Here is a 27,034-nt window from a genome sequence, read left to right on the forward strand (position 1 = left end):
CCCTGTACAAATAATGATATTAATGTTTATATTACTGTATAGAGAATTGAACACCCTTTCAAATGAGGTGCCACACGACCCCTATTACCTTTTAAAAAAATCATCGATTACGTCACCACGCTCAGATGGATGACGTCACTAGTATGAAATATATGCCAAAAAATTGTAATTTGAAAATAAAAATCGACCTGTTTCGGGATTTTTCTCTAAAGTCGTCCATTTTAAAGAAAATGAATTTATTCCATAATTTAGATCCTCTCTGTATACAAATTAATTATTGATGTTTATTGCCAGTAAAGAACGGTGCAAAAATACTCCCAGTAAATCATTATTAATTTGTTTAAATTATGTAATTTTATGCATAATAGATGTAGCAAAGTAGTTTATAGAACTTCAGGTAGTTGATATAATTTGCCCACAGATGTCGATGTAATTGGAACAACGTCCATTTTGATTTTGTTTAAACCTCCAGCGGACGGGCAAAATAAAATTACATTGTATTTCCATATGAGTGCGGCCTGACAGGTTCTTCGTCTTCTTCTTCTTCTTCTTCTTCTTCTTGTACCGTCTTGTAAAGAAGGTTGGCGATCACTTCTTTAAACACTTCTCTATCTTTTGCAACGTGAAATATCTGTTCTGAGGTTAGCCCATTCTCTGATATTACTCAGCCAGGGCCTATTTTACCACTAGACCCATGATGCACCTGCCTCGGGCCCGTATTTAAATGGGGCCCGGAAAGATTACCAAACAAAACATGTTTATTACGATAACAAAACAAATTTTAAAAATTCTTGGTGGATAGGAAAAAAGTGGATAGGCGCAAACTTTCGGCTTCAATGCTCTTTAAATGCAGTAATTTTTTCGAATCCTCAAAAAACTAATAAATATTTAAAAAAAATTAGACGCAGAATGAAATATTACATTATTACCGAGGGCCGAATGTCCCTTAGAATAAATAAAAAGTCTCTTTTGAATAAGATATGTATTTAAAATTAAAAATCACACTCAATTTTCTCTTTTTTTCACCCCTGTAACTTATTAAAATAAACATCGAAGATTTCAGGGATTTTCGGCCCTCGGTAGTAACGTAATCTTTGATTCTGCGTTTAAATCTTTCACAAATACTTATTAGTTTTCTCACGCTTCGAAAAAACGAATGCATTTAAATAGCATTGAAGCCGAAAGTTTGCGCCTATCCCCTTAAACAATGTTTAATTGTTTAAATATACCTAAATTTTATTTATTTATTAATAAAAATTTTATTTTCTTGTGCAACTATATTTCTATTAAATAATTAATACATTTAAAAAAGTTATTATGATTATTAAATTATTTGTAAATTGCCCGAAAATTGTGTAGTGCCTCGGACCTGTAAAATGGAGCCTATTTGAAGTAAAATAGGCTCTGTCCTCAGCCAAGATTTCTTCGTTCTTCCCAAAACTTCCCTCTACCTTCTTGCATGATGACGCTTAGCAGAGAGTATTTATCGTTACGAAGTATGTGGCCCAGATACGATGTAGTTCTTATTTTAATAATTAAATTTATTGGCTTATGAACACTAATTTATTAAAAATTCACAAGGAAAAAGTTTTCTTGTGGTTGGCTGTACACCATGTAATACAAAAAATCAGTAAAATCGTGTATAAAAGGTATATTTAAAAACCCTCAAAAGGGCCACAGCAAAATCACATAACTAGTTTTCGACTAGTTTACCAGTCAACATCAGTGCTTACCTAAAATGAATATAACCTGATAAAATCATACAAAGATATTGAAATTTTGACTAGGGTTAAAAAATTATCAGTTATAATCACGTGCAATGTACATGCTAACCACCAAGATAGTATTTAACAAAATATTAGGGTCAAAGCCCAGTAAAAGAAGCTCGTCAAGGAAACATTGGTTTAAAAAGCTACCAGTATGGATGTTTAAAATATTTAGCTAATCTGCCCAGGTAACATCTGAGATGTGGATTTGATTTGTTTACATGTTGAATGTATGACGCCAAGTGACAATGAGATGGATAGGACCTCTGAACGATGACAAGACAGAAATGACAGTTCCACAGGAAGTTAAAAATTAACCTGTCATATTTAAGACTAAGGTGTACAGCATGTTAAAATTAGAAATTATGTAACAAACTCCATTGTGAAAATTATCATTTAGAATTCATTAAGCTAGTTGTTATAATTAAAAATGTATTCACCTATAGGTACTGTAAGTGCAGTTAGGCAAACCACATTACACAAAAGTTTCGTGTTCAATAACTAAATTCAGTAAAAAAAATATGAAAAAAAAATTGTTTAAGAAACGCTTTTCTTTAGTTACGAATGACTAAAATTAAGAATATTATAAAAAAAATCAACTAAAAAGCAAAAAATAAAAAAAAAATGAAAAAATCACGTGGCGCGTGTTCATCGAATAAACGGTTTTAGCCCACGTTTTTCTTTAATGAATGTGTTAGATTTTTTCAATTTTTTTTATTCTTTGCTTTTTAGTTGATTTTTTTTATAATATTTTTAATTTTAGTCATTTGTAACTAAAGAAAAGCGTTTCTTTAACAATTTTTTTTCATATTTTTTTATTTTTTACTTTTTAGTCTTACACTTTTCAAACATTAAAATATATCGTCATGTTTATTAAAATATGTATAAAACATATGATGTACTAACATGAAAAGTAGTCGGAATCGGCAAAAAATTTGAAACTTTATTGTTTATTAATGAAGCATAACGTAAACAATTAACGTAAAAAGTGAAATTATGTATTGTTCATATCATTAGCTATACAATCCGTAAAAGTTTCAAGTTTTTACATTGTAAAAAACAAGAGAATTTAAGCGTTTTCCATTAAAATCGTTTTTTTTTTTTATTTAAACAATTAATAAACATGAAAACAATTTTTTTATTGACTATTCGTGTATTGTTCCCGCGAATGCAATATGTCTGCAAATTTTCATTCATTTGCATTGAAGAAAAGGCAGTCAAATTAACGTCTAAAGATTTGACGCAAACTATTGAACTAAATAAAAGCGTTTAAAAAAAACCTTATTATCAAGAGATCTAAGATTTAAAAAGCAATTTTGTGTTGATTAAAGTTATCGAATTTATTTAACTTATTGGTAGCTGTTGGAATTTATGCGGGTAAGTGTGTAAGAGATCACAATTAACCAATTAAAGTCTAATTCTCTTTCTAGGTCTCGTTCATGTTCCTTTCCCACTAATTGCCTCACAGACATCTCATACCCCCAGCCCCTACTGTCATCATCCTATTACGGTTTTGGTTTTTGGACCCTTAGGGATCCGGAGAGCCTGCGAAGCCTTTAAGAATTAGTCGCCTAAGTTTGAGCTTGTGCTTTCTTAATGATACATTCCCCAGATTATTTAAGACATTTTTACACCTTAGTCACCCCTATTGTGATCTCTTACACACTTACCCACATAAATTCCAACAGCTACCAATAAGTTAAATAAATGCGATAACTTTAATCAACACAAAATTGCTTTTTAAATCTTAGATCTCTCGATAGTAAGGTATTTTTTTACTGAATTTAGTTATTGAACACGAAACTTTTGTGTAATGTGGTTTGAATAAGTGCACTTACAGTATACGTGAGTACATTTTTAATTATAACAACTAGCTTAATGAATTCTAAATGATAATTTTCACAATGGAGTGTGTTGTTACATCATTTCTAATTTTGACATGCTGTACACCTTAGTCTTAAATATGACAGGTTAATTTTAACTTCCTGTGGAACTGTCATTTTTGTCTTATCATCGTTCAGAGGTCCTATCCATCTCATTGTCACTTGGCGTCATACATTGAACATGTAAACAAGTCAAATCCACATCTCAGATGTTACCTGGGGCAGATTAGCTAAATATTTTAAACATCCATACTTTATGTAGCTTTGTAAACCAATGTTTCCTTGACGGACTTCTTTTACTGGGCTTTGATCCTAATATTTTTGTTAAATACTATATTGGTGGTTAGCATGTACATTGCACGTGAGTATAACTGATAATTTTTTAACCCTAGTCAAAATTTCAATATCTTTGTATTATTTTATCAGGTTATATTCATTTTAGGTAAGCACTGATGATGACTGGTAAACCAGTCGAAAACTAGTTATGTGATTTTGATGTGGCCCTTTTGAGGGTTTTTAAATATACCTTTTATACAGGATTTTACTGTTTTTTTTTACTAATTTATTGTGTTCAGAAACTTTCTGCCATGTTCAATTCCTCTTAACAGTTCTTCATTTGAGACTTTTGCAGTCCAATGCATTTTCAGAATACGCCTACATAGCCACATTTCGAATGCCTCCACTTTCTTTTACGGATTTGACTTTTAGAGTCTAAGCGAATGTTGTTTTTGTAATGTGTTTGGTAGGCTTTCCTAACTAGCGCCTAACTAACCTAAACAAAATATTTTACAAATTGTTGCAAGCATTAAAGTATTGTCTAGAAGTTTGTGGAAAGTAAACAAGCTTAATAAAATTTGTACACCAAAGAAAATATTTTATGCAACATATGCTATTTACCTGTTCATCAGAAACTTCTATCGGTTCCTTGAAGACAACCCAAATAACACATTCTGAACATGGAGGAGTAGTGAGGGACCCATGGTAAGTGTAATACCCTCCGGTATCTTTCGGAATTAGCAATTTTGGATCAATTGATTCGGGAATTTCAACAACATCTCCTTTATGTGTAATCTGATCCAAGTATTTAACTACTTTTTCCAACTCGTCATTTTTCTTTCCAGGCTATAAAATAAAGAATAATAAAGATTACTGAAAAATTACTGGTTTTATCTAAAATACACCTATTTTTATCTTTATGTCCAAATCAAAGACTTTTTACTAACTTACTTAGTCGTTTTATCAATAATTAATTTCGTTAATCTGATAAGTGGGCAGAATAAAATTTTTAAACGCTCGAAATTCAAAATAACATAAAACAACCATAAAAGTCGAAGGAGACTTCATAAGGCATTTAATTTGAGTTTACCAAGTTAAATTATTTATATTTTTAATTAATGTGATAGAAATACGTCCTGACACAGAAGGAACAAAAAGAATACTATAAGATGAATCCCCTTAGAACAATCGATGGTAAGACACTATGGGAGAGAGGTAGAAGTGCAGTTATACGATGGAGATGCAAAGTGGAGAACGTTAAGAACTGGGTAAAAAAGAGAATAATGAAATAGGACGATCATATAAGCTGAATTACAACAAATAGAGTAGTAAAGAAGAAAAGCGACGGTTCCTCAATAGAAAGATAAAAATATGCTTTTAATTTGTTTTCGAAATAGTAGCCTCACGTTACACTTATATTATTATTTTTTTAATCTGTCTTTTTCAATTGTACTTTTAGCGAAAACAGTTTTTGTCATCACTGCGTTTAAACACGAGTACCAATATTACGTAAAAATATATATTAACGTCCAATTTTTTAATCAAAATCACTAAAAACTTTCGTCAAAAAAGTATCTACTTATACAATTGTCATTGTGTGATTCTCATTATAACAAAATGTAAAATATTAAATAAATTGCCATTTCTTGTCTTAATGACTGGCCTTTACTTTGACTTTGTGCCAATTTTGATAACAATTTATAAATATACAGTGAAATGATTCGCAAAAATAGCAAAAAAAAACTGACTATAAGACATACTTTAACAGCATTTTATTACGGCATAGGTTCAGTAGCCATATTTTAGTTTAGATAATCTGACCCTAGTCTGTATCCCAATAGGTAGACATACCCCATTTATAGAAATAATATTAAGTAAGTTCAAATATAAACATGAAAATAACAGTAATACTGACAAATTATAAATAAAAATCCATATAAAGAACGAGAAGGAAAATAAGATATGATAAAGAATGGATCTTACAGAAGAAAGTTAAGGAGTTAGTTGGAAATTAATATACATGGAACGGTGATATAACGAAAAAAGGGTAGACAAACTCATAGAGGTTAGAATATTCTTCTTCTTCTTCTTAGCCTTCAATCGCCCTTGTTTGGACATAGGCCTCTCCCAACTCCTTCCATTGATCTCTATCCCGAGCAACCTACTTCCAATTTGTTCCGGCTATTCTTTTTATATCATCTACCCATCTCATCTGTGGTCTTCCAACGGTGGTCTTTTTCTCTAGCAGTGTGGTCTGCGAAGTAGTGAGAAGCTCCATTTGATTTTGTCAATTTTTGTTGTGATATATTCAACTTCTCTTTTTGATCTTACCCAGTCATTCCTATTTTTATCTGACAGACGTATACCTAACATTGGTCTTTCATTGCCCTTTCTGCTGTGACTAGTTTATTAATATTTGCCTTGGTGAGGGTCATAAAACCTGTAGAGAGGTTTGTCAAGAGAGCTGAGGACAAGACACCCGCTTTAACAAAGATGATGCAAAATATAGGGGGCCTAGTTCATGCAGAAGAAAGATGTTTTTAGAAAATAGTACACTATACACTTCTATATGCGGTCTCAGTCTGGGAGGAAGTATTTAAGAAAAAAAAAATACAGAAAGATGATGATAACGATAAGGGCGCAAACGAAACCACTAAACGAAGGATGGTATAGGACATCCTCGACAAATTGCTGGACAAGTAATAGCGGGAGTTGTACTAACTCAATAGAAAATGAGAGGGTGACCATGTACTATAAAAGAAATCGAAATAATAAGCGATAGAAACAAGATCAGGAAGGAAAACAGAAAAAATAATGTGAAACAGTGGTAAAGCGAGTGGTCCGAAGAAAGAACTAAAGTACTGGATTAGCTGCAAATTTCGGCATAGAAATGTTTACTTCACATAATTCTTGACGGGCCGTGGGTCTTCTAGGACCTATACCTTGAAATTAAAAAACAAATGACTATCGATGCGTAATATGTGGGGAAGGAGACGACGGAGAACATTGCGTTATTGAACAAAGAAATAATTCTCTAGTGACAAACAAAAACTGCTTCTTTCAGGGGAAATTACAGCTTTTCGTTATGTAAGCAATCAATTAAAATAAATCGATTAAGTTTGTCACGAAATGACAAAAAAACAAAACAATTTTTTTGTATTTTTCTCAAGCATTTGTTCTATATCGTTTATTCTTCACATGATATTAAGAAAGGGTTCAAAATGAAGATCGAATATTAATTAATGATATTCTGTAGCGAAATTATATTTATTTTACTAAAAGTTAAGTATAAGACAAAAGATGATCGATTATCTTTCTAGGAAATTAATTCCTTTTGACTGTCATGCAACGAAAGTAATTGTATTGATAATTGTATATTCATAAATTCAGTTCTTACTTAAGGTAAACAAATTAATAGAGCACATAATAAAAATAATAACCAATAAAAAAATAAGAAGCGTCAAGGATAAACATAAAAATATGTATAATAAACGGTGTTTATTAAAGTCTATTGATTACCTAATAGTATTTGTCAAACTGGTAAAAATTATGTAATAAGAATTATTATAATAAGCAGAAAAAAGATAAGAAAAATTGCCATTTGCACAAAGTTCAAAGATAAGGTTAAGGTTGGACAGTTATTATTAAAATTTTATAAATTCTCTCCGGCAGTATTAAAATTTTATTTCTCCTTCATTTGTCTTAATTTTGGGTAAATTATCTGGTATAATATAAAAAAAAACCTGCCCCCTCTGCTTAGTTGATCCTTCCAGCTGCTTCAGGGACGGCCCATGCTCCGATGATAATTTATCTTAAACTATTCTCACCAATCTTCTTTCTTTAATTCTCTTAATGTGTGGGTTAGGTTCTTGTTGATTCAAGATGATGTTTTAAAAGAAATCTCTTTTACAATTATTAAGAAACGGATACTTGAATATCTCAGTCATATTATTATGAGACATGATAATTATATGCTGCAATTGATAATACAGGGTAAAATAGAGAGCAAACGCGGATCCGGAAGAAGAAGACACTCATGGCTTCAAAACTTACGCCAATGGTTTGGACTAACATCGATCGAGTTATTCAGAAACGCCGCAAACAAAATTAAAACTGCTGTGCTGATAGCAAGCGTGCGCAACGGACAAGACACATGAAGAAGAAGAAGATTATGTGTCTGACCTGCTGTTAACTCATTAGTTACAATCTTACTGATAACTTGAGTTTGTTACACAAATTGCTGCATTCAGTAAGATGAGGACACCTTCCTTAACCTTCCTCTTTTTACGTCTGTTTCATTCAAAATTCTGGACGCAATATTCCATTGTCCCCAAGAAAGAAAGAAGGAAGGCGGCGATAGCTGTACAAATCCTTACATAGAAAGATAGATGTTTCAAAATATCTGTGTGTAATGTAATATTCGTGCTCGCTTATCCTAACACTTAATGGTCTTTGCGTTTCTCCCATGTAAAAATTGTCAAGATATTTTACAGATGCAGTTTTTGGATCTGTGAAAAAATAGATCTTTTAATGTTGTGATTGTTTTACAAATTGTTGTAATATTGTATTTTTACCTACTTTTTTTTTAATTTTTGTCATAAGCCTTTTACATGTGATATTGTTATTCTCTTCAAATCCTTTTTGTCTGTATTTTTTTTAAGTTGTACTGTTTTCAAACGAAAGTTTTACTTTCAATATTAACAATATTGAAAATAAAATAAAACTATATTAGAACTAATCTTCTGGTTACACCATTCGTGGCTTCTAAATTTTGCAAGCCAAGGAATTGCCGGGGCTAAGAAGGCCAAGGGAGATCTATCAGGTTGCATCTCACTACCCGCCTGTCGAGCACGGTAAAATTCCAACAAAGATTAGTTCCCAATACTCAGAATAGGAGTAGAACTAATAAAAATAATAAATAATATTTCGTTGTGAACCGAAACAAGAGCCGTCTTACTTTAATTATTTCAGAGAGCCCCAAAAGCACTCTAACTAGTTTCTACCCTTATTAGGGTTTCCTAAGAGAGCGCATGTTTGGTTCTCTCTGAACAACTAAAATTCAGGCCGCATCATGGCCGCATCTGCTAATAGGGCAGTCAATGAGGGTATTTGGCTCCGAATTCCATCCTACTACATCGATTTACTTGATATTTTCTCAGTAAGTAGGGAATAGCTCAAGAAACAAAGTCTACCCTATGCCGATGTGCGCTTTTATCTTGGGGATGGTTCCCACCCCTTCTCGGGGGGTGAAAAATGTTCTGATTAAAATAACTACGGAAGAGGCTAGAGAACCTAATTTTAAGCAAAAACTGTTCTATAATAATTACTTTTTGAAAACTCGATACTTTTTAAGTTATTCGTGGTTGAAAATTGGCTATTTTCATTGAAAAATTACACCTTTTCGGACGGATTTTTGCGAATACCTTAAAAACTATGAATGTAACAAAAAAACTATATAAAATATTTCTGTAGGTTATAAAAAAACAAAGAAATTCGTTCCTTCATAAATATTCTAGTTAAAATACAAAGAGGGATATGGTAGGTAAGAAGAGTTTGTTTTATTGCTGCATGCTCAAATCGGTGTATTCAACTTGAAATAATAGAGAAACTGTCGATTTTAGGTGTATAATGATACTAATAAAAAACCCGATAAAGGGCCCGATAAAATTTCTACATTATTTTTGAAAAAATGTTCAGATGTCCTCTCTGTTCCACTATCACTAATGATGCGTTCATCTTTTAATGCACACTCTTTGCCTTTAATTTGGAAAAGTGCTTCGGTGACACCTATATTTAAAAAAGGGAATAAGTTAGATCCTAATAATTACAGACCAATAAGCCTTACACCTGTTATTTGTAAAGTTATGGAATCAATTATTACAGAGTGTCTTTCAGAATTTTTACTTCGAGAAAAAAATTATTCCTCTACAACAACATGGCTTTGTGAAAAGTCGATCAACCATGACTAATTTACTGTGGTGTGTTAATGAGTGGACAGCAGCATTAGATAAAAAACGACCTGTGGATATAATATATTTAGACTTTGCAAAAGCATTTGATCGAGTACCAAGAAGAAAATTGATGTATAAACTAGAACATTTTGGCATTCGCGGACAACTTCTTGAGTGGATTAATGATTTTTTAACAAATCGGGAGTTTTGTGTTAGAGTTGGCAAGTCGCTGTCATCTAAAAAAACGGTTTTAAGTGGTGTTCCACAAGGATCTGTTTTGGGTCCACTTCTATTTGTGTTGTATGCTAGTGATCTTGAATCTCATATCAAATCTAGGAAAGCTTTCTACGCAGACGATACAAAAATATTTGCCGACCCACTCTTGAATGGGCAAGACTTACAAAGTGATTTAGATTCGATCTTCAAGTGGTGTTCGGATTGGATGTTACCTCTAAATAGAGATAAGTGTGTGGTTTTACATTTGGGAAAAAATAACCCTCGTTTGTCTTACTCGATAGACGGGCATTTACTGGATACTGTGGAATCATATAGTGACCTTGGTGTAACAATTACTGAAAATTTGAGTTGGTCGGAGCATATTTCAAACGTTACTAAAAAAGCGAATAGTAAGTTATACCTATTTAGTAAGACTTTTACAAAAATATCATTTTCGGGTTCTATTCGTTTGTATAAAACTTATGTCCGACCCCTACTGGAGTACTGTGGAACGGTTTGGTGCCCAGAATTAGTGCGCGATAGAACTCTTCTCGAAACTATTCAAAAGAAGGCCACCAGACTATGTTTCAAACGAAGAAGGCCAGATCACCAACAAAGACTTTCTTTAGCCGGGTTATCAACTTTTGAAGCTCGTCGACTCCGTGGTGACTTAATTATCACCTTCCGAATTTTAAAGTATGGATATGGAGATTTGCAACACTTGTTTATTTTAGACGATCACAGCAGACTACGTGGACATAGTTTGAAAGTGAAGAAGGAACCCTTTTCGTCGATAAAGCGCCAACATTTTCTGTGTAATCGCATTTTTAGTATATGGAACAGTCTCCCAACGGAAATTATAAATTCTCCATCTATTAATGTTTTCAAAAACCAACTAGACAGTTATTTGTTTGTAAACTGATCAGTGTTGTGCACAATCTATTAGTCTATAGTTTATTTGCGAAGCTAATTTTTGTAATGTAGGTACTATTTCATTTTTCTTGTAAATGGGCTCATGGGTCTCCATGACCCCAGCCCTTATTTCTATGTAATAATAATAATAATAATAATAATAATAACTTTTGTAGTGCTTGAAAAGACCTTTAAAGTGAGCAATACTAAATGTCGATTAAATTCAAACTAAGCGAGATATTCTAAAAAAAAGTAGATGACTAATGTATTTTAAGAAGAAATGAGAAGTATATTTAACCCCTCATCCATCAGAATTTAAATACATCGTTTTGCTTCTACAATACTTTTTATTATAGTGTTATTTATACAAGAATAAAAAACCGCTAAACGCATTAAAAATGAGTGGCGCATACAATATTCCAGCTACAAAAGATCTGATATGAATATTACGTGGCGCGAAGATGTATTTTCATTTCGATGCAAAACAAAATTCTAGTTTTATTTTAAAAGATTTTTCCATAATATTTGCTAAATTTGAAGTAAACGCGCCACAAAAGAGTAACTTTAATACAGTTTGAATTTTGAAACTCTTTTGTGGTGCGTTTTCTTCAAATTTAGCAAATATTATGGAAAAATCTTTTAAAATAAAACTAGAATTTTGTTTTACATCAAAATGAAAATAACTTTTCGCGCCACGTAATATTCATATCAGATCTTTTGTAGCTGGAATATTGTATGCGCCACTCATTTTTAAGGCGTTTAGCGGTTTTTTATTCTTGTATCAGGAGTTTTTCAAAGTTATTTATAAATTAAATGTATGAAGTTGAAAGCAATGTAACTCTATTACTCGTTAAGCTTTATAAATGGTCACCTTTGTTGCATTATCTCCCAAATGATCTAGTGTCCATCGAAAGTACACTAGATTTTTTTCTATTCGAAATAGATTGAAAAAAAAATATTGAGATGACCGGTAAATGAAGTTGGATTGCCCGCTGCCAGATCAAATTTAGCGTCGTAATCACTACAACTACATAAACCATTTCGGGAATAATCGTTAATTGGATTATACTTTTGTAGCTTAATTACTTCTAAAAGGCTTAACCGATTTTGATCAGTAAACATGAGTTTGAAACGTATTTACCAATAGTATCTGATGGATCTAAGGTCAAGTATGATAACTGAAGCTATTACAGGAATTATTGAGCTTGAGAAACCGTTTTAACCGTAGAAAATAGATTTGATCATACTTATGAAGCCTATAACTTAAAAATTCGAATTTTGTCGGATATGACGTATACACCGTTGGATTCGTCTAGAGTCCTTCTATAAACGCTCAGTTATTGGCGCAATTCGTTGGTTGAAATTTTGAGTAATTGTCGAAAAACCAAAATTTTCAAAGTATAGTTTTTCAGTTTTTCGGCTATACTGGGTCGTGTGTATGTCTGATCTTGACAGCTTGGACACCATTTGAAAGCTTAACTTAACACTATTGACTTAATGCATTTGCGGTTCTCCTGTCTTTTCCTGTTCCGAAGATATATACCCCCAATAAATATCCCGCTTTGTACCTACCAAGTCCTCTAGCTGGCTTATGGATGGTCAAAAGTCACAAACTACACCGGTTCTGAATCGGCCCTGATCCCCTCTTAAACACAGAAAAAAATTCAAATCGGTTTAACTTTTAAACACACATACATACATATCCACAAACATTTTCCCTTTTTTAAATAAAAATTGAGTCATATTTCTGAGCTCGGTAACTTTTGAATGGTATAAACGATTTTCAAAATTAGACATGCGTTGGAAAGGTAATGATCAGTACTATTAGAAGCCGCAAAGGTCGAACTTAAATTTTTGAAGTTTTTCGGAGTTTTGGGGACGACAACGAAAAGCAGACCCTAAATAGAAAGGACCGTAAAATCCACACCCTTGGACCAAAATGGATGGTTGACATATGAATGGGTTAGTCTTTTCCTGAACTTTAAGATGGGACTTAGCCCATCTTTCAAATCAGTCAGATTTAGAAAATCGAAAAGTTCGTGTATATATAGTGTCGCGTGTAGGGGGGTGTTGGTGTGCGCCACTGGTGAGAACTGCCGTTCTCTGGTAATGTTCAAAAAGTTGGACTTGATTAAAATGAATGGTTTTTGAAAAAAATAAGATAAAATTATAGAGTGCATTTTTAAATTTTCTTAAAAAATCTTCCTTTTCCTCCATATAACTGGAAAAAGATAAGAGATACGAAAAAAGATAGCATACAAAAATGTAGGGCTTTTTCAGATAAAAATTTCTTTTTACTTTTCATAACTGTATCTCTTATCATTTTTAAGTTACATGGAGAAAAAGGAAGATTTTTAAGAAAATTTAAAAATGCGCTCTATAATTTTATCTATTTTTTCAAAAAGCATTCATTTTAAACCCGTCCAACATTTTGAACATAGAAATAACAGTATAATAAAAGGTATTGTGGAAGGAAAACGATGCATTTACATTTTGGTGGATGGGGGTTAAAATTACTTCTCATTTTTTCTTAAAATACATTAGTTATCAATTTTGTTTACAGCATATCTCGCTTAGTTTTAATGTAATGGACCTTTAATATAGATCATTTTAAAGGTCTTTTCAAGCACTACAAAAGGTGTTAGTAGCATTATACACCTATAATCGACCGTTTCTCTGTTATTTCAAGTTGAATACATCAATTTGAGAATATACCAAAAACAAACTACTTATTTTCACCTACCATATCTCTTTTTGTGTTATAACTAGAAGAGTTGTGAAGGCAAGTGTCTCTTTGTTTTTTTATAACCTACAAAAATGTTTAATATAGTTTTTTAGTTAGATGCATAGTTTTTAAGGTATTCGCAAAAAACCGTTCGAAAAGGTATTATGTTTCAATGAATATGGCCAATTTTCAACCCCGAATATCTCAAAAAGTATGGAGTTTTCAAAAAAAAATATAAATCAGTTTTTGCTTAGAATTAGGTTCTCTAACGAATTCCATGGCAATTTTAACCAAAAAAATTTGACACCCCTAGAAGGGGTGGAAACCACCCCCAAGAATAAAGCACACATCGGCATAGGGTAGACTTTGAATTAGGAGATAAGTAGAGGCTAGGCCCAAAACTTCATTAAAATCCATGCAGTAGGATAGAATTCGGAGGTAATATCCTATTGTTGCTCCCATTGACTGGCGTATAAATACGAACGAAAGTTATATTTTCAATACAGTCGAACCCGCTTATTGGAATAGCCCTCGTGTCAAGCAAAATTATTCCTATAAAAGGGATATTCTAATAACCGATAATTGGTGACTGGTACAAACTTTTCTGGACCTCAAATCTCTATTCCTTAAAACGGGATATTCCTATAACCGGTATTCTAATAAGCGGGTTCGACTGTATTAACAATTCTATGCCATAAAACAAAAAAAAATATTAACAATATTAAAAATAAAACTTTATTAGAACTAATCTTCTGGTTACACCATTCGTGGCTTCTAAAATTTGCAAGCCAACGAATCGCCGGAGCAAAGAAGACCGAGGGAGATCTATCAGGTTGCATCTCACTATCCGCATGTCCAGCACAGTATTATTATTATATTGTATTACTGTTTTGTTTCTTCTATCTTATAGAATTCTTTATTTATAAATCACAGTGAATAATAATTCATATTATATTTTGTCCCTGCTATTAAGTTACTTTATTCTTTTTATTATGTTTTCCGTCTGTGTTCCGAAGTTGTTTAGTTTCAATACCAGATAAATATTTTTATAGAAGATTAAGTGCAAGTTCATCGGTCCAACCCGAAACCTGGAGGGCCAGTGGACTTTTGATCAATATTTTCTTCATCTAGACCAGCGTTTCCCAACCGGTGGGTCGCGGGCAGATTTCAGGTGGGTCGCTGCGTGGCTCTTATAGTAGCTGAGTGGCGTACAGAGTACAGAATTGCGTATCGTCATGCGTGAGGGATGGATCGCGAATATGAAAAAACGTCAGAAGGTGGGTCGCCAGACATAAAAGGTTGGATACCACTGACCTAGACTAATTATTGTGTACCACAGATTTCTAGAATTCCAAACTGGTTAGACTTTGTTGATACAAGTTTTTTTTCGTTTAATTATAAGTAATTACTTCAGTAGCCATAGCACTTTATTTCGTGTAAATTCAAATTACGTAGGTACTTGTCAACGAAATTGTTAAAGATGTTGATGGAAAATAATTTTTGGGTTCAAAAACATTGAAATGAACTTTGATCTTTTTATTGATGCTGTATATTTTTTAGTATTAACAATACAAAAAGTATACCTATAAATATGTAATTAAAAGTGGTCTTTAAAAAAATAATGATAAAGTATTTTTGGAAGTGTTTTATACTTATATTATTAATGCAGCAACTATAACATATTTGTCACTTTTCTATTTGAACTCGAATTATAAAACATAGAATTAATTTGATGAAAGCATAAATACAAATGAGGAAAAAATACAAATGATGTCTGATCACTTAGACTTGATCATAAATAGACTTTAAAAAGACATGGTGGTTTCGGGTCTACCACAAAATCCCGACAGTAAAAATCCCGACACCCACAATCCCGACGGCCAAAATGCCGACACGCCAGATTCCCTACAAGCCAAAATCCCCACAGGCCAGAATCCCGACAGGTTTGATAAGTTTCTTTTTAACATATAATTACATTCATTTCTTGTTTTTTGTTTATGGCCATCTGTTTTTTATTTTTTGTTACTAAACAAAAGTATTTTGTATTAAAAGTATTAAACAGAAGTCGGAATTTTTACTTATGCGAGGATTGTTGCGTGTCGGTGTTTTGGCCGTCGGGATTTTGGCTGTCGGGATTTTGGGCGGCACCGGGTGGTTTCACATGCACTACAACCATGGGCGCCAATACCCATGGCCAGCGTGGGCCGTGCCCCCCCTAGCTTTTTGGTTGCTTTAAACTATATAATATGGTTATCCAAAATAAACAAAATATAATGTGCAACATCTTCCTGTCTGGCCACCCCTAAAAATTTTTATATGGGCGCCCGTGACTACAACTAACTTAATACCGCAAACAATGGAGACATATACCCAAATGAGATATTTTCCTCTAAATTGATAATTAGACAACTATTGATATAAAATGCTTGCATGCTTAGTATAAGTATGTTCGCGGTAAAAATATTGTAGAACGGCTTTAAAGGCGGCGAAATTTGATACTTTCTTGTTTACAATTAATGAGCCGTTTTGCATTCAAATTAGAACCTTTTGTTTGACATGATGTTATAAGAATAGAAGAGTCCTTGCAAGGTGAAATTTAAATAAAAAATGGCCAAAATTAATTTTAGCATTTACGATCTATTCCGCTTTCACAGTACGTTATTTATACCTAAGTAAAAACGTAAATATTTTTATTTACATATTTAATCACCAGAATGATCAGCCGCCTCTCTATATCTTAAAGCAGAACTATAAACCTACAAATCTGATCATTCTAATATATTCGTTACTTTAACTATATCAGTATTTTTTTACCTTTAAAAATACTCCCAACACGCTCAATCCATCTGGATTACTTGCAGCCTCATTAATGTCGGCATACTTAGCAGAGTTCCAGTGTACCATATGAAGCTGAAAAAATAATATAATCCATATAAATGTTTATTTATATTTTATATAAGAGTAGATGATCCAATGCTTTTTTTTAACAATTAAAATGGGTTCAATACTAATCAGTTAATTGAATGAAGTATTAAGAGGCTACAGTAGCGATCAACAGGTAGCAACAACGCGTTCCAAGATCGCGGCTCTAATTTTGAATATTTTTTCGAGATATTTGACACACCTATTCGTAATATAATAAAGAATGGCGGTACAGAGCCCAATTTCAGAAATATGTTAGTACGTGGAAATTACTCTATAACTAAATAAAATATTGAAAAAAGGAGCCTGTACCGCCATTAAGAAGAAAAAAAAAACTTTCTTCAAATAAACTTTTTTATCCCATGCCTAGATTTTGTGTAATTTTGGAACTACTAAAATTTTTTATTTCTAACAAGAAATCGAACATATTATAACTAAATAACTAATTAGGCAACATAGAGAAATTATCACTGTCATTTTGACAAACCTCCGTCAGATTTTCTCTAATCTATTCTGTCATCTTTATCGATATCTGGGCCCGGATTACGTACACTCGATACGCATCGTATCCGCCATGTTTTACCGTAGCGCCTTATGGGAAAACATGGCGGATACGATTCGTATCGAGTGTTCGTAATCCGGGCCCTGTTCACTGCAGTAGTGTGTTAATTTAAGAATTCGTTTTTGTTGTTTTATAGGAAAAGTCGTGTTTATTGATAGTTAATTTATTATATATTTGTTGTTGTTGTATAAGTTGTTGGCCTCTTTGAAAGAATAGATTGTTGTTAATTGTGAGTTTTAGTTATATGTAGGCAGGTAAGTATATTTTACGTAAAAATATTTCGAATACTAATGCGAGTATATAAAGTTTTAGGAGGATTTTTTATTCTAAAAATATTATCAATAGTTTAACAAAATGGAAAAAGTAAATCAAACGAAAAATAAAGTTAAACCTTCCAAGAAAAAGTCCATTAAAAACCGTTAGTATGGTATAACTAGACCCACACCCAGACATCCAAAGTGAAAGTTATCCTCCAACACCAAATTGTTCTATATGGTCCACATAATGTTCAGAAAAAAGTCACACCATTTTGGGAGTTTGGAGGGGAGAGGGGGCAGAAATCGGTAAATTCGCAGTGTTTTAGGTTTTTCGTAAATATTTCTAAAACTATACGATTTAGCATAAACAACCTTCTATACAAAAATGTTCTACATTAAATTTGAAATAAAAAAGGTCCTATGCATAATCCTTCTAAAATGGACGGTTTCAAAGTTACGGAGGTAGTATAGTATAATTATTCCAAAAAAAGGCCGAACCTAAACATCCAAAGTAAAAGTTTTCCTCCAACACCAAATTGTTCTATATGGTCCACATATTGTTCAGTAAAAAGTTACACCATTTTGAGCGTCCGGTTTGGGGAGGAGATGGGGGAGAAGTCGGTATATTAGTAGTTTTTTTACGTATTTCGTTAATATTTCTAAAACTATGCTTTAGCAAAAACAATTTTCTATACAAAAATGTTCTACATTAAATTTAAAACAAAAAAGGTCCGATACATAATTGTTATAAAATCAACGGTTCCAGAGTTACGGAGGATGAAAAGTGGAGGTTTTCGATACTTTTTATATTGTTTGGCCAATTTCCTACTGATTTTCTTTAACAGGATTGGGTTTTATAAATCAAATTTGCTACGTCAGTGGCCGATGGTATGTTAGTGATAACTGATAAACCCTTGAAGAAACGTCAACCTCACCACTCAAATCATCATCAATTGTCAATTGCCCAAAACATATAAAAAGTATCGAAAACCTACACTTTTCACCCTCAGTAACTCTGGAACCGTTGATTTTATAACAATTTTATGTGTAGGACCTTTTTTGTTTTAAATTTTATGTAGAACATTTTTGTATCGAATATTGTTTACGCTAAAGCATAGTTTTAGAAATATTGACGAAAAACGTAAAAAAACTACTAATTTACCGAATTTTCCTCCATCTCCCCCTCAAACCGGACGCTCAAAATGGTGTAACTTGTTACTGAACCATATGTGGACCATATAGAACAATTTGGTGTTGGAGGAAAACTTTTATTTTTGATGTCTGGATTGTGCCTTTTTTTGGACCAATTATACTACCTCTGTAACTTTGGAACCATTCATTTTAGAAGAATTATGCATTGGACCTTTTTTTATTTCAAATTTAATGTAGAACATTTTTGGAACATTTTGGCTATTAAAGCACCCTATGTAACGCACAGCTGAATGTGGCTGAATTTTTATGTTTGTGCGTCAGTGTTGCCATGCTGTTTTCTATATATTTCTTTCATAATTTCAATCAATGTTAAATGTACCTACAAGAATAATAGAATAATAACGTTTACTTCTCCGTCATTATACTAGGTATAATGACAAATGAGGTGTCAAATTAAAGCTTATAATCCAAGGATAGTAGTAAAGGTGAGAAATTAGACCTAGGTTGTCTGTCCGTCTGTCTGTCTGACCGCGAATATAACTACTCCGTCACTATAGCAGGTAGAATGACAAATGAGATGTCACATGAAAGCTTATAATCCAAGGATAGTACTAAAGGTGAGAAATTAGACCTAGGTTGTCTGTCCGTCTGTCTGTCCGTCTGTCTGTCTCACCGCGAATATAACTCCTCCATCACTATACCAGGTAGAATGACAAATGAGGTGTCAAATGAAAGTTTATAATCCAAGGATGGTACTAAAAATGAGAAATTTGACATAGGCTATATGTCCGTTTGTCCGTCCGACCGCGAGTGTAAGTCATCCGTCACTATACCAGGTAGAATGACAAATGAGGTGTCAAATGAAAGCTTATAATCCAAGGATAGTACTAAAGGTGGGAAATTAGATCTAGGTTGTCTGTTCGTCTGTCTGTCTGTCCGCGAATATAACTCCTCCGTCACTATACCAGGTAGAATGACAAATGAGGTGTCAAATTAAAGCCTATAATACAAGGATCGTACTAAAGGTGAGAAATTTGACATAGGCTGTCTGTCCGTCTGTCCGTCCGACCGCGAGTATAACTCATCCGTCACTATACCAGGTAGAATGACAAATGAGGTGTCAAATGAAAGCTTATAATCCAAGGATAGTAGTAACGGTGAGAAATTAGACCTAGGTTGTCTGTCCGTCTGTCTGTCTGTCCGCGAATATAACTCCTCCGTCACTATACCAGGTAGAATGACAAATGAGGTGTCAAATGAAAGCTTATAATACAAGGATGGTAGTAAAAATGAGAAATTTGACATAGGCTGTCTGTCCGTCTGTCCGTCCGACCGCGAATATAACTCATCGTCACTATACCAGGTAGAATGATAAATGAGTTGTCAAATGAAAGTTTATAATCCAAGGATAGTACTAAAGGTGGGAAATTAGATCTAGGTTGTCTGTCCGTCTGTCTGACCGCAAATATAACTCATCCGTCACTATACCTAGTTATATTCGCGGTTGGACGGACAGACGGACAGGACAGCCTAGGTCAAACTTCTCAACTTTTTACTATGCTTGGATTATAAGCATTCATTTGACACCTCATTTGTCCTTCTACCTGGTTTAGTGACGGAGCAGTTATATTCGCGGTCGGACGGACAGGCGGACAGACAGCCTCTTCTTTAGTACCATCCTTGGATTATAAGCTTTCATTTGACACCTCATTTGTCATTCTACCTGTTATAGTGACGGAGGTGTTATATTCGCGGTCGGACGGACCTCAGAACAGACAGCCTATGTCAAACTTCTCACCTGTAGTACCATCCTTGGATTATAAGCTTTCATTTGACACTTCATTTGTTGTTCTACCTGGTATAGTGACGACGGAATCATATACGCGGTCGGACATACAGACGAACAGACAACCTAGATCTAATTTCCCACCTTTAGTACTATCCTTGGATTATAAGCTTTCATTTGACACCTCATTTGTCATTCTACCTGGTATAATGACGGAGGAGTTGTGTTTGCAAACAGACAGACAAGACGGACGGACGGACAGACGTACGTGGACAATTCAATGTTTTCACATTTTTTCAAAATTGGTGAAAACAACAACATAATAAACTTTACTTAATTGGTGTTTCAAAACTACTTACTTTTAACACATTACACAATATTACAATGTTTCTAGCAAGTTAAACGTCACAATGATTTAAAATAATCAAGTAAAAACCTATATATACATAACATATTAGAACATACCTAAAATACACAAAAATGATACATTTCACACACAAATATAATATCACAAAAAATTGTAACGTGATAGTATGAAAAAATAGAGGATACGGCAACAGTGTTACATGTGACGGTCGGATCCAATGCCAATATCTACACAGACATATTAGGGTGCGCTAATACCCAAGATGTCCCATTTTTGTATATGGAAGGTTGTTCATGCTAAGCCGCATAGTTTAAGAAATATTGACGAAGAACGCAAAAAACTACGAATTTACCGATTTCTCCCCCCTTTCCCCTCCCCAAACCCGACGCTCAAAATGGTGTGACTTTATTCTGAACATTATGTGGACCATATAGAACAATTTGGTGTTGAAGGAGAACGTTCACTTTGGATGTCTGGGTTATGCCATCTTTTGGATCAATCTTATCATACTACGTGCCAAAATTATGCGAAAATCGAAATTTGTTTCGCTTCACAACAAAAAATGATTATTTATTATTGTTTTATTATTAGATATTTCATGCAAATACCTTTCTAAATACCTATCTTAACATAAAATTTTCACCCATTTTGGTTTATTTTTATAAATATCTATTTATTAATAATAAAATCGTTTTCTATTACTTCCATTTAGCGCGACTATGTACTGTTGCCAAAGTTTATGATACTATCTCCCGAAATTATATTTTGTTGTTACCTGTTGATCGTTACTGTTTACTCTTAAGGGTAACTGGAAAGACAACAGATAAGTCGTGATGGATTCGGCCGTTACTTGACGCAACTTCATTTTATGTAAGAATAGGACACTGAAAACTTTTGTTAATTCTAATCTTCTTCTTTACGTGCCATCTCCGCGACAAAGGTTGGCAATGATCAGTGCTATTCTAACTTTTGACACTACAGCCAGAAAGAGTTCAATTGAGATGCATCCAAACCATTCTCAGCCAGGACATTTTTCATCTACCTGTTCTGCGCCTTCCTGGAATCTTTCCCTGCATTATTAATTTTAGGAGTTTATACAGGGTGCCCAGAAACTCTACCGATAAACGAAGACAGGAGATTACTCAGATAATTTGAAGATATTTTAACCCAGTTCACTTAGTCCGAAAATGCTTCCTAAGGGAGCTAGAACTCTTTGAAGATGGCGTCTTGTAATTAATTTTTCTTAAATAACTCCAGAACGCCTCTATTGAAAAAAAAACAAAGAATTTCTAGTACCGGTCATAGGCGTCCGTTTTGGGTAGGACAACAGTTATTTTATCGCATATCTTTTTTATCTTTAATTTTTAAGCATTTTTGACTCTGGACTATTAAATTGTGAGGTATTTTACAACTAAAAGTTACTCCTGTTTTAAGTCGATAGAATACACCGTTTTCTAAACAAATCGATTTGAAAATTTTTCTCTTCTTGAATTTCCAAAAAAATTAAAAAAAATACTATTTAGAAATCCGAAAACTGGTACGTTTATTTATATTTCAGAGATGAATCGATTTCATTAATTGCGAATTTCTAGTACAAGTCATATGCGTCAGTTTTGGGTAGGTCAACGGTTATTTTATCGCATAACATTTTTGTCTTTAATTTTTAAGCATTTTTGACTCTAGATTATTAAGTTACGAGGTATTCTAGTACTAAAAGTTCATCATCATCACACAGCCAAATTTGTCCACTGTCGGACATAGGCCTCCTCAAGATGTCTCCACCCTTCTCTGTCCTGGGCAGCTGCAATCTAGTTTGTCGCTATTCTCTTTATATCGTCGGTCCATCTGGTAGGTGGTCTTCCACGACTTCGTTTGTCCGCCCTTGGCCGCCACTCTAAGATCTTCCTTGTCCATCTGTTATCTCTTTGTCTTGCGACATGTCCTGACCATTTCCACTTCAACTTCGTAATGCGCTTTATGATGTCTTCCACTCCAGTTCTTCGCCGTAACTCATCATTTCGTATTCTGTCTCTCAAAGTTAGGCCAAGCATGGATCTTTCCATTTTGCGTTGTGCTACTTGTAATTTTCGTATTGATGTTTTAGTCAATGTCAGTGTTTCAGCTCCATAAGTAAACACCGGAAGTACGCACTGGTTAAATGCTTTTCTTTTTAGCTTTATTGGGATGTTTTCCTTGAACATGTCTCTTAGTTTGCCATATGCTGCCCATCCTAAAGCTATTCTTCGAGATAATTCGCATGTTTGGTTGTCTCTACTTATTTGTATTTCGTGGCCCAGATAGATGTATTTGTGAACTGATTCGATATGGCAGTTTTCTAGATCAGTGGTCCGCTAGGTACTAAATTGGTCATCATTTTAGTTTTCCCAAAGTTTATTTCCAACCCTACTTTTTGAGAAACTCGTTGTAGTTCTTGCAGCATTTCGTGGGCTTCCTTTAAGTCGTCGGTTATTAAAACTATATCATCTGCAAATCGTAGGTGGTTCAGCATTTCGCCATCGACATTCAAACCTCTGTTTTCCCATTCTAACATCTGGAATGCGTGCTGCATTACGGCATTGAATAGTTTTGGTGACATGTTGTCTCCTTGTCTAACTCCCCTTTTTAGTTTTATTTTTTAAGTTTGGGTATAGAGGTTTATTGCTGTTGTGGCATTTGCATATATATGTTGAATAATGTTGGAATATCGGTAGTCGATTCTACAATTTCGCAAAGCTCTTAAGATGGCTACCATTTCGATAGTGTCAAAGGATTTTTTGTAGTCAACAAATACTAGAACTAGCGGCCGGTTGTACTCCACAGTTTTTTCGATTAGGACCTTTAGACAAGTTAGATGGTCGTTTGTACTATATCCAGGACGGAAGCCTGCCTGTTGTCTAGGTTGGCATGTTTCTAGCTTGTTCTCAATTCTGGCAGTGATTATTCGAGCAAACAATAGTTTGAGTACTAAAAGTTACTCTTGATTTAATTTGGTAAAATACACCGTTTTTTTTTAATTTTTTAAATTTTTTTTCAAATTCAAAAAACGAACAATTTTCAAATCGATTTTTCTAGAAAACCGTGTGTCCTACTGACTTAAGGCAAAAGTAGCTTTTAGTACTAGAATACCTCACAATTTAACAATCCAGTGTCAAAAATGCTTAAAAGTTAAAAACAAAAAGTTATGTGTTGAAATAACGGTTGCCCTACGCAAAACGGACGCCTATGATCGATACTAGAAATTCGCAATTGATGGAATCGATTTAACTCTGGAAGATAAATATACGCACCTATTTTCGTTTCTCTAAATTGAAGCGTTCTGAAGGTATTTAAGAAAAACTAATTACAAGACGCCATTTTCAAAGAGCTCTAGCTCTCTTAGGAAGCATTTTCGGACTAGGTGAATTGAGCTAAGTTGTCATAAAATTATCTGAAGAATCTCCTGTCTTCGTTTGTCGGTAGAGTTTCTGGACACCCTGTATCTGTCACCACGTGTTGTATGACCCAAATATTGTAGTTTTCTTATTTTGATGGAATCCAGTATCACCCTGCTGTTCTCTATTCTTCTCAGTACTTCTTCATTGGTCCAGAAGATTCTCAGCATTCTTCGATATGTTAATACTAGTAAAAGTAGCTTAAGGCCTTTATTTTGAATGTGTTGAATTTTAACGACCAATTTTAAATTAAAATAAATTAAATCGTTAAAAGAATTATTGCGGTCTAGAACTTGAAGGTGAAGTGCGTACGTAAAATCTGTTTTCTTTATTATTGAAAGTCCTTTTGTGTCCTGCCATACGTTTGTTAAAGATTCTACCAGTTTCACCGATGTAAGTTTTTGAGGAGTGACATGTAGGTTTGTATACACACTCTGTGCAAATGCTTTTTCTTTTGGGTTTTGTTGTTCTTAATATATTTACTTAAGTTATTGTTTGTTCTGAAAACTGGGGATATTTCTTTCTTCTCTATGTGTAATCAAACAAAAGTAACTGTGTTTTTCTTTGGCGGTAAAACGACTAATTTTAGGGTTTCCCTATGCAGTAGTGTTGCCCAAATGCAAGACCAAGACGGGACTTAGACAGTCTTGGTCTTGGTTTTGCGCCAGTACAACTGGTCTTGGTATTGCGCTCCCGGTCTTAGTCTTGGTCTTGCAGCAAGAGTCTTGCAAGTCTCTCAGTTGCCCATTAGCCTATTGCATATCTTAGAACAACGTAATAGAGAGGTACATTTTAAGCTTAAATATCATAGCCATAGTAAAGACTAGCCAAATTAATAAATACCTAAACAACTGACACCGGGTGGGGTTTGAACCCACGATCTAAGTGATACCTGCCTGTGTTCTAACTAACTAAAGTTAAAACTATCTCTCAAAACCCACAAAATTTCATTTGGATATCTCAACCGGTTTTAGAGCAATAAATAAATCGCCAGTTTGTAAGAAACATTTCAACAACCCCCATTTGGGAAACGAAGCATTTATAAAGTAAACGTTTAGAAAGCAAACTGTCATTACTTTTTCGTGCCGAATTACCCATTAAAGTTTGCCATACTTATTTAAAAACATGCTGTATTGATGAAAAACATGGATGGTTAAAAAAGTACCTAACTTTTTTATTGTCCAATATAAGTGACTGAAACAACATAATGCTAGGAAAATATGAGGCTATAGTTGTTGGGTTTTAATTTCAGTATCCTATTGCATGCTTGAATAATAAGTTAGTATAATGCTAGAATATTCCACAGAGTGAGAAAAAACACAGTTTGATTGGTACACCCGGTATATAATGACAATAATTGACCTGTCTAGCAACAATATTATTAGAGCAATATTTATAAAGAATAAGATAACATATTTAAAAATCACTTAAATCGGACAACAGGTTTAGGAAATTTGAGATATTAAAAATGACCCGTTTATAAGGTGGTGCGTTAATTTCTGGGAGAAGTGTATATTGTTAAAATAATATTTCGGTATTTTGTTTACACGATATCCGTCATTATCTGTACTTTTGTCCCATTATCGTATGATACTTTTAAATAATAGCCGCGCTGTTTCGGCAAATTTTGTTTAGCCGAGTGACCTCATAGCATAGTCAGCATAGACAATACATAATAGTCTTACTATAATATTATGTATACCGATAAGATTTCAGGTGTTTGGATTCCTAGAAAACTAATAATGAAAAAAATTAATTACTTATATACTTATTAAGTCTATTTTCTGTTAGCTAAGGTGACACATTTTTAAAAAGTTATAAAAAGTATACGATATTCGATATTACTGTAGGCGTCGCAACACAGGAATGTTATGTTATGATTAGAAGACTACTATTCTCAAAATCTGGATAATTAATTTCAGAGGGAAGGCTGGGAATTCGGCTGATGGGAAAGTATGTACAAAATATTTTATTTTTACATTATAATGATGACTTCTGAGTACATGTCAAATGTGTCGTGTTTTCTTAATGGATATTTTGAGTCACTATGTATGTTTATGGTATTGTTCGTAATGCGCATAAATCCAATTTTCAAAATTTTTTTTAATCCCTAAAACGACCCTCAGTTTTAACTGCAAGACGCAAGAGTTTCGCAGGCTTAGTCTTGTTCTTGCTCAAGTCTTGCACGGTAAGTCTTGCTCTTGGTCCTGCTAAAATTAGGCGCTCTTGGTCTTGGTCTTGCGAAAACGCAAGAACAAGACCAAGACTTGCAAGACCAAGACCGATTTTGGGCAACACTACTATGCAGTTTTTGGTTAAATTCTTTGGACAAAAATATTTAGAGGAATGCACGAATACTCCGATTACCTCAAATGTTGCGTTTAATTGTATTAGTAGATATACTATTTTCTGTAGATTTTAATTTAGTTATCAGCTAATATTAGTATCTATGTATTCAGTCACTATACTTGTCGTAACTCAATTTCAATATTAGGTCTATACGAGGGCGTCTTTTAGTGAAAATTTATATAGAGAGGAATGTAATCAGACCAATTATTGTAGGTCAAAGTATTGAAGGACAGATTTTATTTTAATTTAAAAGATAAAAGTCAGAGTAGCACAAAAATTCGAAACACAACCGGAGCATTTTACACTACTATAATACACATGTCCAAAAGTTTGGAATATTGGAATATTTCGTCTTTTTATTGATTTTTATATATAAACTTTTCTGAATTTATTTTGTTTCAATTCTTAACAATACTAAATAAATCTCAAAACTAGATAAACGATATGCGAAAAAAAATTATTTATTCTCTTGGAGTGAA

The 27,034-nt window shown here is 33.5% G+C and overlaps 1 protein-coding gene across 12 annotated transcripts in view; it reads right to left on the bottom strand.

Moving 5' to 3' along the window:
• The window catches only part of LOC114326889 (carbonic anhydrase), a 471,397-nt gene that overhangs the window by 70,300 nt on the left and 374,063 nt on the right, over nt 1-27,034 (bottom strand). For all 12 annotated transcript variants that reach the window (XM_028275344.2, XM_050652599.1, XM_050652603.1 and 9 more), the window contains exons 5-6: nt 16,544-16,639; nt 4,547-4,771 (exon numbers count right to left, since the gene is read on the bottom strand). In XM_028275344.2, the coding sequence (XP_028131145.2) occupies nt 4,547-4,771; nt 16,544-16,639 (321 nt within the window). The remainder of the gene's footprint in view (nt 1-4,546; nt 4,772-16,543; nt 16,640-27,034) is intronic.

Source organism: Diabrotica virgifera, chromosome 6 (assembly GCF_917563875.1).
Source record: "Diabrotica virgifera virgifera chromosome 6, PGI_DIABVI_V3a".
NCBI classification, from domain to species: Eukaryota; Metazoa; Arthropoda; class Insecta; order Coleoptera; family Chrysomelidae; genus Diabrotica; species Diabrotica virgifera.